We start from the raw sequence: 17,301 nt of genomic DNA, 5'->3' as shown, positions 1-17,301 counted from the left end.
GAATTTTTAAAATAACAATTCCAATTAAAATTATGAAATTTATATGTTTTCATCTGTTTATAATAGGTTTTTATTTGAGTTTAGACCACTTTGTGCTTTTCATATATAGGAGCAACCCATTAGTATCTTTCATATTTCACATATTCATTCCTAAGTAGCAAGATTTAAAAGCTGTTCTAGGTTTTTATTTTCAATATTTTAAGATTACAGTTCAAAAAAGATGCTAATTTGATAATTTTTTTTTCAGGTACATATTGAGATCCACTGAATATATTTGGCTGACTGTAACAAAGTACTATTTCTGGGTTTACTGCTTCATAACATGGAAACTGTGAGAGACAGAAGAACTACTCTCGCCAGTCGCCTCATTAACATGAAAGGGGAAGAAGACATTGATTCCAACAAAGTATTTTGTAAGGTTAATAAAAGACAGCAGAAGGAGATCCCTCATCTATCAGATACATGCTCCTGGTCAAATAAACCTGGAGTTGATTTCAACAGAAGTTTACACAAGGAGCTATTCTCCTCTGAGATGAAGAATTATTTGAGTAAGGCTGATCCATTGCCACATATTGGTAACAAAATGCCTCCTTATTTGAGAAAATCAACAAGAAGAAATTCAACTAGAGCAGCTGCTCAAAAAGAGTCAGTTAATGTGGTTTTTCCTGCAAAAGAACATTTTGCTAGGATTTTCTCTGGTATTAATGAAGCAATAGTGAGTGACTGGCTAGAAAGAGCTATCTGTTCAATTAATGACCTCAGAGAGTGGTGTCACATAGGGGATAATTTTGTACGGTTTGCAAATTTCTGGCTGTCAGAACTACCAAACAAACAAAAAGCAAACTTGCTGCAATTAGAAATGGGGATCTTTGAGGATGAACTGCAAAGCGTGTTTTTTGAGGAAGTAGGCACTGAGTTAGAACTCTCTCAACTGCACTCCGTCCTTTCTGCAACACTGTGCGAATACCCTGAAGTGCTTCTGAATGATGAAACAAAATATGTTTTCCTTGACTATCTAAACCTCATGTCTTCAGAGCAAACAATAGAATATAAGAAAATGCTTTCAAGTTTAAAATGTACAACAAACAATCTTCAGATAGCACTGTGGTTGCTAGCTCTACGAGCATTTGCATTAGCAAACCTCTGGCATGCAGTAGTTCAGGTAAAAACAAAACAATAAGAAACAGTAGTGAGGTTAATATAAAATCAGTTCTTTAAAATGAATGTTTCTAATTGAATTTAGTTGCAAACAGTTCAGTTATTAAGTTTCTGCTTAGGTTTGTGTGAATAGGCAAATTTAACAGACGTAGAACTGGAATTGTTTTGTTGAAACTGGTTGTTAAAACAAGGAATCATTTTTATATTAGGAAATGTTTTCTGAAGTATTTAAAATTGTGCTAATGATCCATTCAGAGATGGGTAAGCCTTTTGGAATATTAATATTTTTGCCAGTGTTGATTTGGATAAAAAGTACTTTTCAATTTCTATTTTAAAGGGCTACTGTCAAAATTCAATCTTCAGTATCTTTTTGCTTGTGACCCATGTAAAATTAAACTCATCTATTAGTAGCTCTGCTGGGTTAACATTAAGTTGCTTTTTCTGTTTTGTAGAAATGTTTTAACCTGCAGTAAAATTTGATTTCCTTTTTCACTATAAATCTGTTTTCCTAACCAACTTTAAAAAATTTAAATGGAACCCCTGAGCCAAAAATTGCAGTATTGGATTTCTTGTTAGAATGGTTACTTCTATGATCCCCAGAAACCTTATAGTGTTATGTTAATTGAAAAGCTAACTTGAAAGTGGATTTGAGTGATAATAGCTCAGCTATAGATTGGCCTATCAAGTGCTTCCATTATAAAGAGCCCAGTTTTCTGGGATTGAAATATGTTCTGCATGGAAAAATTTAAATTTTTCAGGTCCTTTTTGTTAACAACACACTTGCCTCAGCAATTAAGCTAAGGTCAGTGAGACTCTACACAGTGTCATTGATATGTTGTTAAATAAGGGAAAACGTAATAGTCTGGTATGGTTTAAAATGGGAAACATTTTCTTGCCAAACATTTCTTTTGTTTCCTTCTATTTTTTTTCCTTCTAATTTTTCCTCTTCATGGCCTTCCATGCCTGTTCTTAAACATTTTATTGGCCTTGTAAATTGTAGAAATGTATTAAGCTTATTTGCCAAAAAGCAGTAAAATTTCCTAGGTAGCATTCAATGCTGAAATGAAATTTGACTTGCGGCTATATGAGAATAAAGTATGTCCTTTTACATAAAAGCTCACAATGGGGGAGGGCAAAAAAAGTCATCTTCACTTTTTAATGCATTAGCTGCTAATTTTTCTTTTGATAATATACTAGGTTACTAGGTCCATGCACATCCCTGTCAACAGGTATCATATGAAAACTTCTGTATTAAATCCTGTCTGGTAGCACTGAGGACAACTCAGGTAGTTACACTATATTCAAATACCAACAAAGGCAGTTTGGGAAAGAAGTTGGTTCCCAAACCAAGGGTTGATAGTCCATAGAGGTACAAGTGATAAGTCTGTGAACTTATGACTCCTCTTTATTTTTTCAAAGTAAAGTTATTTGATATAAACATTTGATTTTGAGGTCATAAATGCATAAGTCCTAAGGTGAGATTCTCCTAGCCAAATTGCCTCCATATTTAATTTATATGACCTACTTTCAGTTTTATAGTTTTGACAGTAGAGATGTTAAAGCAACTACTTTTGGAGTAATTGTAGTTATTAAAATTTGTGCATTTTAACAGGGACTTCACTGGTTATCTCAATGGATGAATTTTTGAAGCTTAAATAGCAATTTTAAAATTAAAGCATAATATATAAAAATAAAATTTTTATTGGGGGTGTTTTAATTTATGTTTGGAAATCATAATCACTTTTCTGTCACATGAAAGCAGATGATGGGGGGGATAATTAGTAAGTTACAAACCTGTAGACAACAAAAGGCAATTGAGAAAGTGTTAACTTTTAAAAGTTAGGGTCATTATTGCTTTTATGTCTGCTTACTTTATAAATAGGGAAGCAAAATATATTTTAGACTTTAACCCAAATTTCTTACTGCTCTAAATTCAGAAAGGACTTTTACAGTATAACATTTTCACATGCATAATGTGAAATAGTCTCTAGAATTTTATCTGTACATTTCCTCAGATTTACGAACCAAAAAAACCTCCAAACCCAAAACAAACAAAAAAAATCCTCTCTTTTTCTGACCTCTTCAGCAGAAGGAAATAAAGGCCTTTGTGGAAAAGTGCCTGAACTTATAGTCTGAAACAGCAGTAATTCTGTAGTCTCTAGTTTGTAGAAAGTATGAGGGACTCAGAATGGAAGCTGTAGTGCCTAAGCATCCCCCACTCCCCAGTTTGGCTGTGACAGAATGCAAAGTATTCCTGAATTCTGAAGCTTATTTAAAGAGTTATTACTCCTAGTGGAATCTTTTGTTTCTTTTCAACATTTCATATTTATCAAGGATTAAGAAAGTCTGATTAGTTAAAATACATGTTTACTTACATTGCACTTTATCCTACATATCCTATTCATTGAGAACAGTATGTTTGCACTACTATAATTTCACTGGAAAAAAGTTATTTTCAATGGTCATGGCTCCCAAGGAAAAATGCTTGGGAAAATAATTTCAACGGAATAAGCTTTCACTCATTTTTACAAGATGATTTTTAAAGTACAAGTGTATACGTTTGCTAGCTCTGAGGCATGTTGTTATTTGGGGAAAGTACTTTTTAAACAAAAATCTTTTGAATTAGTTGGTATGGAACTTTATAGCCTTGATTAAAGTCAGACATGGGAATTATTCTTGACAGTACATTCATTACCTTAGTACTAAGACTGAAAAATTCCTGATCATTGGAATTTCTTCTTCTAGACAGAGCACAAGCTGTATGTAGTTTTATAGCATTTTCAGACTGACTATACTTCTGTATAGAATATATGGTAAATTTTATTTTTAAATTGTTTGATTGCCTAATAACATAGGGATATTTTTCTAGAGCAGCTGTAGATCATCACAGTATTAACAAAGTAAAACACTCTGGTTAACTGTTTAATGCTTTTTGAAATTTAGTTTTATAAGGCAGTGGTCAGTAGCCAGCCTCCTCCTGGACTACCTAGCAAGAGTTCTGTTTCTGCTACTAGAAAACAAAAAAGTGAACTGTTTAAAGAAAGGTAAGAAAACTGTCCTTGTTCTGACTTTTAAGAGTATGTCCTTTATCATGTGGAGTTTACAAAAATGATGCACTGTTCCCTTTAAAAATATAATTTTACAATGCTTATGTGTTTTCAGGATCTTAAATTTTATAGTGTCTTCCTTATTTCATTTAAAAATCTCAGGTTACTTTGATAGTTTTATTCACTGTAAAACCTTCAGAGGATCTATTCCTACTAGATCATAGGTACTTAAGTTTGCTAAACTTTTAGTTTTCCTTCAGAATGCTTGCTTTTGCTAACTCTGGCAAAGATGAAGAACTAAAAATGTCAGTCATCTTCTGGGGATGCTTCAACAAAAGAATATATATTTATATATATCTACATATATTAATATAAGTAGATTTTGTATTCTGAATGGCTAGTAGTTAGGTGCCTATCACACACCCACTGGTTTCAGATCATTATTTATATAAAAATAAAAAAGGCAGCAGAAATTACAGCTGAATTGAAAAGTATTCAGCTTTTATGGAACTCTTTGAGGAGTGTGTCAATTAAACTTGTATTTCTGGGGTCTAGACTAGCAGCAGAGCTCATAATGGAATCTCTACATTTTTTGCCACTTTTTCAAAATTATGGTCTGGTGACTGAAGAATACTTTAGAATCTGATGCTTTTTCAGTGTACAGTGTTGGAGGTTCTTTTGAAATCAACTCCTTTTCCCAGTATCATTATAGTGAAGGATTTTTTTTTTAATCAGAAAAAGTTCATTCTCATTTTATGGCTCAATTAATGAATTTTGGAAGGATATCTTAATTAAGAACAGAGCTCATTTTGTCACAGTTTGCTTCAAGTCATAGATACTGCACCAAAACTTTTTTTTTTTTAAATAAATGGTCTCAGGAGGGATAGAGTGAGTTTTGTTTTTGATGGATTGACCGAAAAAGCAATTTCTTCCATCACCCCTGACCCTGATGAAGTGAAGTTAATACAATTGCTATTCTTTTTGATGTGTGAGTCCTTTAAGAGTCAAGGGAGAGGAAAGCATAGGGGTATAAGAATGCCTAGTATTTGTGGGTGAATATCCTTCATATGGAAGGACTCTTCATCAAATGTATAACGAAGGCATATTTTAAAAAAAAACCCTAAAGTAGACCTTTTCTTCATTGACAGAGGAGGACATATCCTTGGCTTTTTCATGTTTTGATAACTTTTTAATAGAGCTTTTAGCATGAAAATTAGAAGATTTGTTAAATATTCTTGCTAAATGTCAAGTTTGGCAAAGTGTTTTTTTTAGTGATGTGGGGAAAGAGGGGTTGTATTAGGCATATAATCTGATTTTCTTCCCATGCCATTTGCTTTAGGTAACTATCTCTGTTAGGGTCAAAGCCAAACTTGTATTTAATCACATCAGATTATGAAGTTTTATTATTAGTTGTTACCAATGTAAATTCTGAAGTGTTTTTTCTTATTACTCCCACCAAATTGAAGTTGATTTTTTAGCTCAAACAACTGGAACAAGCCATAGTTGGTGAACTTGTATAGACTTTGTGTGTTCATTTAGAGCACTTGTAAGCAGCCACATTGAATTAAGGTTGTTTTTTGTCTACACAAAAAGATGTTTACAACTTTGTATTGATTTTTAGCAGTTTGTTATCTAACACATTTTTAATGAAATGCCAGTTTATTTCTGTAGTAACTTTAAAATTTATTGTTCATATGTAAAAGTAGTCTTTTTTTGTAATAGTGCATTCCACAATACTAAATGCTATAAAGGACTTATGATAATGCTCACCTGTGCCACAAGAGGGAGCCAGGCATTCAGTTTTCAGATTATTTGCCTAAGTGATGGCCTTGGTTTTTTTTTTGGTATTCTTAGATCCAAACAACAACAAAAACTCTGCATTTACCTTTATGTGGATTGTTACTTTGTTGAGTGTAATGTATAAAACCTTACAATAGGACAGTAACATTGTAACTGTTAAATCAAAACCAATGGATAGTTCTGTTGAGGTGTTTTTTAAAAAGGAAAATAAAGTGTGTTGGAAAAATGTTATGTATGTTTTTTGTATGAAGAATCATTAAAATATAAAACAATTTAAATGTAAAATGTTGACATCCTGCATTAGTATACAGGTATATTTTGAAATGTATTTTTTTACTTTTTTTTTCCTCTTAGTCGTATACCTCCATAGTTGGTTTGCCTCTCTAAAATGGTTTTTCTACACACATCTTTTCCCTACCAAAAATGGTGCTATCCCACACCAATTCCTTCATTGGCCACTGGATTTCTAGGAATCCTTTTTTTTTCACCTTAGACCTATGGCCTTTTATGAGGGCTTGGAAATACAGGAAGGATAAGTTGGCCCACAATAGGTACTATATAACTTTTACAAAATCCTTATCTTTGAGTGGTATAATGATTAAAGTGTAGTTTTATGTTAAATATTACTTTCATTAAGATTTTTGTCATTTATTACCTTCTACACATTATGATTCTTTACGGGTCTTTATTTTTAAATAGTTTTAGAATTTTTACAATGTTGTAAACTTGGGGGAAAAAAGTGTTTAGATTGAAAGTGATTCACTTCTTAGTAACTCATGAGCACCTCTTAGAACTTTAAAACACTTCATGTTGAATCAACTATAGTTTCTTCCTCTAATTTTCATTCTCTGCTACTGTGGAAATTGGGATGAGACCCATTCATCATTTGATTAATCAAAGCCTGGTTGACTCAAGATCTTTTTACTGCACAAATACATCTTATTTTGAAAGTTCTTCCTATAATTGTTTGACCTACAAAAGAAAAGCAAGACTTTAGGTATAAATCTTTAAAATATTTTTTTTCTCAGTTACATGGAGAGGTTCTTTTTACATTTTTCACTTCACAGTAATGGAGTTGAGATCTTAAAATTCTTTTAAAGCATGTTTTATATAACCTATATCTATTGCTCTTTAAAAAGGAAAAACAAAATTTGTGGTTTTTTTAAAGGAAAACTCAATTGAGCAATATGGACCATAATTTTTTTTTTTTTAGCAACTTTCTTTGTTTTGCTAGGTTTCTCCATTTGGTAGATAAGTGTCTTTCCGTGAGTGCTGATGAAAATCATCATTTCTACTTTATGCTTGATTTGAATCTCCCTTGACCTGGAAGCCTTGGGTGGTTGTCTTGTCAGCAATTTTCAAGGCTTTTTTCTTTTTTCTTCTTTTATTCAAGGATAGAATTTTTACTTATATTTAGTTTGAATAGGGTTTGTGCTTTACAAATTATGAAAACATAGCTATGCTAAAAAGACACTAATGTCACTTCAAGATATTAAGATCATATGTGGGAAAAATATTTTTTCAGAAAATTAGTAGTTTGGAGTATATAACCTAAAACTGAGCTTTTCTTTATATAAATTTCACTGGCCTTTCCTTTTACATTTTACTTCCCATTGTAAAACAAAACCTCTATTCTCTCTTTTTTTCCAACCAAAGCTGTGATTTCATTGACATAGGGAACTCCACTTGAGGAAAATCCCTTTATCAATGCAGCTCAACACCTATTCTGCAACTTTTAAGTCTGAGTATTTCCTGGGACACTATAGAGGTGAAGTGACTTGCCCAAGGTCACATAGCCAGTGCGTCAGAGGTTCCGGGTCTTCTTGGATCCTGAGGCCGTCTCTCTTTCTACTACTTCATGCATCTTCTCTACTATTCTTTTTAAAATAGAAAATAATTCCCTGCGTACGTGAATTTTGCACAAGTTGTTAATGTTTGCTTTACGTCTCTTTTTCATATTTTTCGTGAAAGTTCGTCTCACAATTCTTTTAATCAGTGAGTTCCCATCACTGACAATGAGGAACTTCTCGGACTTACTATTGTACTTATTTCATTTCCCTTTCTCTCCAAAATTTTTTTACCAATCAGGATTCTGAAAATTTATTTTATATTAACCCCCTCCTCAGTCTCATTTTACATTCCAAAGGCTATCAATTTTTTCTCTTTAGTCTTTTAAAGAAAATAAATATTCAAGTATGAAGTAGTATATTAGGGTAAACGATGACGCATCTGTGCATCAGAACATGGCAATTAATCGCATCTAGGATGAGTCATAAGAATATCATGTCCCCTACGGCGCGGAGAAACTTGCAAAATCAGGAAGTTCTGTGGATGATTAAAATGTCAGAAATTTCCTACTATTTTAAAGTATAATTTCAGAGCGTATATCCTTCTAGAGCATTCTTGATGTGGTGGGTTTGTGTCCTGTGATTTGCTTTCCCCTATTCTGCCTTATCCCTTTGAAATGCATTCTTACAAAATTAGGGTTTGGTATTTATACTCTACCAAAAAATTCACACAACTTGTACTTATAAGCAGGATGTGAGCGTTTCTCAACCAAGTCTGAAATCCTCAGGAGATAGTTGAGAGAATATTCATTCTCAGGAAACTTGAGACTGTTTTAATCACATTTTCTTAAAACTTTAAAATCACGCAGAGGTTGAATATGTATTTGAAAGTTGTTGTGGGATTTGTAAGTGCATTGTTATACACAATTTTAGAACACCACCCAATTTTTCAATTTTTTAAAAAGATTTTACCGTTAATTTTTTTTTGTTTTCATGAACATGACCAACATTGACAGACATGAACATTTCCATATACAAATAAGGGCAGAAAAAAAGATGATTGTAGATGAAACTGTTAATGTTTATTATATACAGCTTGGTTTTTTAAAAGCATCTAATAAATTCAAAATGTTAATTTCAAAGCTGTCCTACTGGTCTGTGTGTCTCTCTGAACTTCTTTCTGTTTTTGAGTTTAAAAATTTTTCATTGACATTTTTTTTGGAGGGGTGTGTGTGCACCTCACTGTCACTGGCTCCCTGCTTTCCCTTGTGATAAATGAGCATAGTCAAGCAAAACAAATCCACACACCACCCCCATCAGGCTTCTGGAGTCATGGGTGGTCGTTGCATTGATCAGTTACTGAACCTCTTACAATTGTTTTTCTTTACAATGTTGTAGTAATAAATTCTTCTCGTGTGTTTATCTTATCTCCAACTAGATTAGATATACTATACTATTAGATATATAGAAATGATACATAGAAATGATTCTTATTTTACTCTTCATTTCAAACAAGACTTCACAGGTTTTTCTGAAACTATCATCATTTCTTAGGGCACGATAGATTGTATTCTATTACGTTCATATACAATAATTTGTTTAGTTACTCTTCAATTGACTAGTACTGGTTATTTTCCAGTTCTTTGCTATAACAAAAAGCAGTGCTAGAAATATTTTTGTAGATATAGGTCTTTCTTCCTTTGTTCTCTTTGAGGTATGTGCCTGGCTTTGACTTTGACAAAGAATATGCAGCCATACTTAGTATTAATATCACATTCAGTTCAACCTTGTTAGGCCCTAAAATATTTTGTGTTAAGCATGCAAAAATGACATAGTAGTTCTGTCCTCATAATTTAGTTGGGGAGATAATACTTAAATATTTGAATATATTGGAAAGCAGTGCAAGGTAGACTATAATTAAATGCCATTATATGTGCTGTAAAACAGCAACTGTGATAGGGAATCACAATTCACAGTGGAAGGGAGGAACTTAAAATAAGCCTTGAAGTGTAGAGTGTCCCAAAAGTCTTAGTGTAATTTTAAACTTAAATAGCTTAAGGTATAGGGACACCCTCTATATTTGCAATAATAGATTTCAAAATAATATTTTCAATAAAAATACTTTTCAGGTTTGAAATGCTTCTTCCTACTCTTCTCCCCATCTATCCAAATCTTACTTAGACCATATCCCATTCTCCCTGAATCTCACCAGGCCTGCTGGAAATGATCTTGACTTCGAACTTTGTTGGCCCTTATTGTTTCTCCTTACCACTTATTTGCACAGATTACTATCTGATACTTTTTATTTTATCTGCTCATGTACCTGTCTTATTTCCAACTAGAAAAGAAGCTCCCTGAAGGTAGCCACTTCTTTATATTTCTCTTTATTCCTGAAGCAGTACCTTGAACATAGTGAGTACTCAAATATCTGAGATACTTAAACCAAGGGTGATAATTTCTTTCCTTGTCTTCAATGGCATATCTCCTGTTGTAGTCTGCCCTGAGCCCAGCTATAGCATAATCTATTTTAGAGGGAAAAATTACCAAAACATGAAATTAGTTTAAAGATGTTACATTACTTTTCTGATATGCCTGCCTTTTAAAAACTAAGTTGGAGTTTAGTGACTTTAAATGCTAAATTAGAGATTTTAATTTGGTTTGTCATCAAATGGCAATTTACTGCTAAATTGGATATCAGATGGCTGCTGGATAGAAAAACTTTGCAGGGAATGAAAGATAGTAGAAGTATTAAAAGGACTTGAAAAAGAATTTGAACTGTTAAATCCAGAAAGTAATTGTGTCCTTGGCTTTTAAATTCTACTTTACCGAGATTTAACATCAGGTGGTAAATTCAATTAGCATCAGTGTGGAGTTTCAAATCATATTTCCTTTGTTGGAAATTCTGTTGGCATTCTGTTATGAAGTTATCGATCAGGCTGTCACTTCTAAGGCTAGCATGTTGCTGGCATTATTGTGTAGTCCAGAAGGAGCAACTAGCTAAGGATAAATTATTTTTAGTTTTTATTCATATTTGACAGATTTTTTATTTTTAATTTCTGTTTGACAAACTCAAAGGGAAACCAAAACATTACTAATTGAATAGGTTATTTATGGGGAAAAAAGCAGTAACACTTTAAACTATATTTCTAAAAGCAAGGGAGCAAAAAGATAGGAAAAACATTTTAAAATATACTATTCCCTTAATGGGGTGAGAATAACTGTTTACTGAAAGGCAGGTGGTTAAGTAGCTGACCTTGGCTCGTCGACAGCATTACACTTAATTAAAAAGCACATTGAACTGTCTCAATTGAGCAAAACTTATATTTCAAAAGGTTTTATTTGTTATTTGGGCAAACATATGTCCTTTCATTTAGCTTCTCTCCCATCAGTTTTCCCCCGTCATAAATATGAGCTCATAAAAATGCTCATTTCCTAGATTAGAATTTTTTTTTGTAAACACACCTGGATGATAGTGACCATTGGCTAATAACAGTAATGGTGACCTAGGTAAACTCAAATGTTAGGCTTTGTTGAGATTTTAGTCATACCATTTATAAGTGGACAGAAAAATGATAACCTATTGGTGGTGATGAAGATCTTTGATATTATTTTTTTTAAATCCTGATTAATTCATAGAAGTACTACTTTAGTACTTGTCTGTGAGTCCTAAAAATTAATATGACCATTGAAAAGTGATATGTAAATATTTGTGATTTTTTTCCATTTTGGTTTCTTCTTGATATGACCAGTTATCTCATCAAGTAGAAACCTGGTTTTCAGTTCAATTAAATTTAACAAATCTTTATTAAGCGCCTACTGTATGCAAGGCAAAGGCAAAAAGAAAAAGGCCCTGTTCTCAAGGAGTTTATACTCTACTGATGGATGCAACTTGTAAACCAATAGGTTAAAAACAAGATAATTTGAGAAGAGAAAGAACACTAATAACTTAGGGAGATCAGAAAAAGCTTCCTGTAGGAGATGATAGTACCTGAGCTGAACCTTGAAAGAAGCTAAACATGCTAAAAACCAGGGATGGGAGGCAGCCTCTACCCAGATTTGGAGGGGAAAGATGAAATGCTGAGTTTGGGGGACAGCAAGTAGACCAGCTTTATTTAAATACAGAGTTTGTGAAGAGAGTAATATGAAGTATTCTTGGAAAGCTAGGGCAGAGCCAAATATTCAAGACTTTAAATTCTAATAAATTGTTGGCTTAAGTGTTAACAATCAACTCATCACCAATTGTGTTTTGCATTTATATTAGTAAATCACCATAGCATATAAATAAAATTTTAAAAAATCAACAAATATTTAAGTACATTTTATGTGCAAGGCATTGCGTTAGGCACTAGGAATCAAAGCAAAAACACTTATGTAATCCCTGCCGTAGAACCATAGATTTGGAGCTGGAACGGACTTGAGAGGCCATATAATCCATCCCCTCGTTTTACAAAGGAGGAAATAGTCAGTGAGTTTAGGTGACTTGCCAGCATTACATAGTAGGTATCATGGTGAGATTTGGGGAAGACCGAAGTCTAGTGCACTCATGTAATTTACATTTTACCATGGAAATAGTAATATGTGCATAGGTAAGTAAATACACTATAAATTGAGGAGGGAGGGAATACAAACAACTAGGGGCATCAGGAGAGAATTCACAGAGGAAGTATCTACCTAAACTGAGCCTTGGCGAAAGCTGAGGATTTGATAGGTAGGACTGAAGAGGGAGCACCTTCTAAGCCTAATGCATATACAGGAAGTGAAAAATGTTGAGTTCTGAGCCTTGTGCAGTTTGTACTAGTATATGAAGGGATGTATTATGAAATAGTCTGCAACCAGATTATGGAAGGCCTTAAATGTCAAGCTGAGGTAGGTGTCATTCTACAGGCTGGGAGGAGACCACGGAGGGTTTTTGGACAGTTGGGTGGAATGGCCAGGCAGGCCTGTGCACTAAATACATTATTTTGGTGGCTTTGTAGAGAGGATGGATTGGAGGGACAAAGACTGGAAATGGGGACTTTTGAGGACAATGTCATGACAGTTCAGGCGGGGGGTAATAAGGGCATGAACTAGAGCAGTGGTCAAGTGGAGAATAAAGAGGAGGGGAAAGTACGCGGCAGTGGTTAGATTGAATCAACAGGACTTGGCAACTGATCGAATAGCAAATGAAGAATCCAGGGTGAATGAGAGGGTAGTAGTGCCCTCAATAGAAACAGGGGAGTGTGAGGAAGGGGAAAAGACAATTTTCATTTTTGGAAATGTTAACTTAGAAATGCTGACAGAACATCAAGGTAGAGGTATAATAGGCATCTGGCAATACATGAGAATAGTTTTAGAGAGAATGCTGTAATATTCTGGATTTGGTAGTCAACTGTATAGAGATGATAATTGAATCTAGGGGAGCTGATTACCCAGGAAGACAAAAGAAGTTTTCTAAGATAGAGCCTCAAGGGACACCCACCTTGGGGAGGGGGGAGGAGAGTAAAAAATTGGATGATAATCTAGCAAAGGTAATTTAAGAAGGAATGGTCACAGATAGGAAGAAAATAAGAGATCAGCCTCAAGGACACCCGGGAGAGTATCCAGGAGAAAGGTGTGTTAGTCAGTGTCAGAATTTGCAAAGAGGTTAAGAAGGATAAAGACTAAAAAATATGGTAGTTAAGTCTTTGGTAAACTTGGAGACAGCAGTTCCAACAAAGTCGTGGGGTCAAAAGCCAGATTTAAGGGCTTGAGAAATAAACGGGTGGTGAGTATAGACAACTTTGGTATAAAAGGGAGGAGAGAAATAATATGACAGTTTGAGAGGTTGATAGCATCAAGGGAATGATTTGGTTTTTGTCCCCCCTTAAACATGACTTGAGCATCTTTATAAGTAGAGAAATGGAGGAGCCAAGAGCTAGGGAGAGACTGAAGATGGGAAAAATGGAAGCTTTTGCATTCTGGGAATAGATAGTAGAGAATGCTATCAAAGGTAAAAGGATAATTAGATAAGGAGGAGGGCTTGCCTCTTTCCTAGTAGAGCTATTCAGTCCTTGCAGTTGTATCCAACTCTTTGTGACCCCATTTGGGGTTTCTTGGCACAGATACTGGGGTGGTTTGCCATTTCCTTCTCTAGCTCATTTTATAGATGAACTGGGTTAACTGATTTGTCTAGGGTCACACAGGTAGTAAGTGTCTGAGGCCAGATTTGAGCTCATGAAGACGAGACTTTCTGATTTCAGGCTTTACATTCTATCCACTTTGGACTAGCTCCTCTGGTATGAGGGCTTCCTTTTTAGGACTGCTTATCCACCTTTAGTGGATATTTTGAACATTAGAATTTTTTGGCCCTCCCTTCATACCAGACAAGTCTGAATTTTTCTTTTATGGGGTTTTTACAATACCTTACTGTAAAATTTAGGTTGAGGTCATAGGCTCTGTGTTGTCTGCTGGCGTTTGCATATCATCTGTGGCTTCTGCAAAACTCCCCCAAAATTCGTATTTAATTTCATATGCCAACTCGCAATGTATCAAAACTGAGATGGGGAAAGTTGAGATGTGGAAGGGATAACTATATTACATTACATCTACATACCACAGTTTGTTTAGCTGTTTCCCAGTTGACAGGCATCTACTTTGCTTTCAGGTCTTTGCTACCACAAAATAATGCTGTTTTAATATTTTGGTTTATATGGAGTCTTTCTTTGTCAGAGACCTCTTTTGGGGGTATAGAACATGAATATTCTAAAGGAGGAAGGATTGAGAGCATAGCACACCTTAACCAAATCCTCCCCCCATCTCTTCAACATTAAAAACAAAATGGGTTGTATGTGTACAATAATTGTAATAATCTTTATCCCTAAGTTATTTTCCTCTAAATACTTTTTCATATAGTTCATCACAATGAAATGTTGAACATAAGTCCATTTTAGAATACTAGATCATAAATATAGTCCAGAAAAGGGAAAAATTTATTTTATAACTGTTGTGTCTGTCTCACTAGAGAATACTAATCTATATACTAGAAAGTTTTAGTATGTAAAAGATAACTGAAATGGAATTATATAGCTTTATATAGTTTTCCACAAGAATCTCAGGGCTGGGGTTCTCATATTTCTACTTTTCCCCCCATTTTTCTCTTTTTAGTGATGCATTTGGTACTTTTAATGACATTTCTAGAAGTCTAGGCCATGGCTATTTTTGTTTTTTTATCATAGTGCCTTCTTGCGTATGTATCCGTTTGGTCTGTATTTGTTGATTTGAAATGATTAAACTGTTGTCTCTTATCCTTTTAGAGCTTTTCAGTGCATTCAGTTGGGATACATCGATGTCTTACACTATCTAATAAAAAGCCAGCAGATTGACCTTTATGTTGTAGATGAGAACAACCGAAATATGATATTTTTATCCATCATATATAATCAACCAAAGATTCTGGAGTACTTTTTGGACATGGTCAGTTGAGAGAGATGTTTAAAGTAGTTAATTAAGATCTTAGAATAAAAATCACCTTAAATGGAAACTGAAGATAATAGTTCAAACTTCTGATAGTGAGTGAGGCCATTACTTTACTAATAATCCACAAGAGATTTTAAAGGTAACATACAATTTTGATAAACTATTATGACAGTTTTCATTGTATTTTAAATAGGAAAATGTGCCAAAATGGCAGCAAGGTAGGACCTTTGTTGAAATGCCACCTCTAACATTTATTTGGTCCATGGCCTGGGGCAGTTCATAACTGTTCTGAGCCTGTTTCTTCTTTAAAATGAGACTCATAATCCTTGTGGGACCTGCCTCATGGTATTAGCTTTGAGGAACAAGTGATATAATGACCCTAAAGCACTTTGTCAAGCTCGAAGTGCTTGGTAAACACCAGCTATTGTTGTTGTTATCAATGAATATTTATTGAGAACTTCTGGCATGGTGGTTTGAGCCCTGGCTTTTTAAGGAATTTGTTGTTGTTGAGCCCTTTGAGCAATGTCCTACTTTTAAGGAAGACCTGGTTTCAAATCCTGCTTGAGTCACATATCACTAGCTAGGGGTCACACAATGGCAAGTCACTCCACCTCTGTCAACCTGAGCCTCAGGCAATTTCCTCTGACTACCAATGGGCTGTGATCTGTCTCTGTGGAAAGGAGTTATAAAAGGGAGATGAGATCTTAGAGGGGGAAAAGGGGTGAACCTCAGGCCTTGAGGCCAGAAGCAGCCCTCTGGGTCCTCAAGGGCAGCTGGCCATGCTTGAGGACCTAGAGAGCCACGTGTGGCCTTGAGGCCTCAGGTGCCCCAACCCTGTCTTAGATGATACTTCTAGAGCCAGAAGCAACCTTGGTGGTCATCTTGTCCAACTCAAATTTAAAATGTATTTAGATGAGGAACAAAGGCCAGAGAGGATAATTAATTTGCCCAAGATTACAAAGGTGATAAATGCCAGGATTTGAAGCCAGGTCTACTTACTACAAATCTATCACTCCTGTCCACTGTATAGTATTGCCTTACGTTGGAATGTTATTTCCATAAATATCGAATGCTTGTTGTCTTGAAATATCTTGTTGTTTAATTAGAAAGCAAGACACAACTAAACTTATATACTTCTGCTGTGAAAAAAATGACCAATGTCCTTTAAAAAATGTTTTTTGTCATTTCTTCTTCACAGCTTATAATTTCGCCTCAATTTCTCTTCCAGGAGCCTCCTATTCCCAATGTAAACCAAGCAGCAGAAAATGGAAATACTCCACTTCATGCTGCAGTCAACAGTAGAAAGACAAATATCATGTGTCTTCTTTTGCGTTTTGCTGAAATTGATGTCAATGCCCCCAATCACCAGTGTAATGGAGCAACAGCTTTACATCTTGCTATCATTTATGGTAAAGCTGTTCACATTTTATTTATTCTAGTTTCATCTAATTTAGAGACTTGTCATAGACAGTTGTATATTTTTGATATTATTGCATTGGAAGAGTTACTGTCCTTTTGGTCTTTCTAATTGTTAGAGACAATGAATATCAATTATATGAAATACTGTAGGTCAGATAGTATTCAGTGATTTCATAAAGAATTTGATGCTTAACTATCAATTAAGTGAAATAAAAATGACTTACATATGAGTAGAGAATAAATCATTTATTTAATGAAATAGTATGCAAATATTAGAGTGGTATTATAAGATAATTTAGGACCTATAAAATAGTATTTTATTCCCATTTAGGCCCTTTAGTTTTTGGGAAGCAGCATTGAAATAGGATTCCATTAAGTTTACAACAACAATATACATTTATTAACCACTTAAGCCAGGCACTGTACTAAGATGGGGATACAAAGAAATGCAAAAACAGCTCCTCCCTTCAAGGAGCCTTATATTCTATTGGAGGAAGTGACTTGCAGTCAATTATTGAACAACTATTTTTATACATAGAAGAGATAAGATAGATGAGTAAATTATAAGTAATCTCAGAGGGAAGGCACTAGCTTTAGGGGAATCAGTAAAGGCTCTTGCAGAAAGTGGGATTTTGGGGGCATCTAGGTAGCACAGT

At 34.4% G+C, this 17,301-nt stretch overlaps 1 protein-coding gene across 8 annotated transcripts in view; it reads left to right on the top strand.

Annotated features, from left to right (window-relative positions):
* FAM220A (family with sequence similarity 220 member A) overlaps window positions 1-17,301 on the top strand; it is a 41,639-nt gene that overhangs the window by 23,419 nt on the left and 919 nt on the right. For 2 of the 8 annotated variants that reach the window (XR_005009335.1, XM_036741437.1), the window contains exons 2-5: window positions 248-1,162; window positions 4,102-4,202; window positions 15,064-15,223; window positions 16,455-16,635. Coding sequence is in view for 4 of the 8 variants with exons in the window: in XM_036741437.1 (XP_036597332.1) it covers window positions 323-1,162; window positions 4,102-4,202; window positions 15,064-15,223; window positions 16,455-16,635 (1,282 nt within the window). In the remaining 4 variants the exon portion in view is untranslated. Of the gene's footprint in view, window positions 1-247; window positions 1,163-4,101; window positions 4,203-15,063; window positions 15,224-16,454; window positions 16,636-17,301 lie in introns of those variants that run through there. The other 6 variants (XR_005009336.1, XR_005009334.1, XR_005009337.1 and 3 more) reach the window with 4 other exon arrangements.

The sequence above is a fragment of the Trichosurus vulpecula genome, chromosome 1, assembly GCF_011100635.1.
Source record: "Trichosurus vulpecula isolate mTriVul1 chromosome 1, mTriVul1.pri, whole genome shotgun sequence".
NCBI classification, from domain to species: Eukaryota; Metazoa; Chordata; class Mammalia; order Diprotodontia; family Phalangeridae; genus Trichosurus; species Trichosurus vulpecula.
This window is presented reverse-complemented; position numbering and strand designations above follow the sequence as displayed.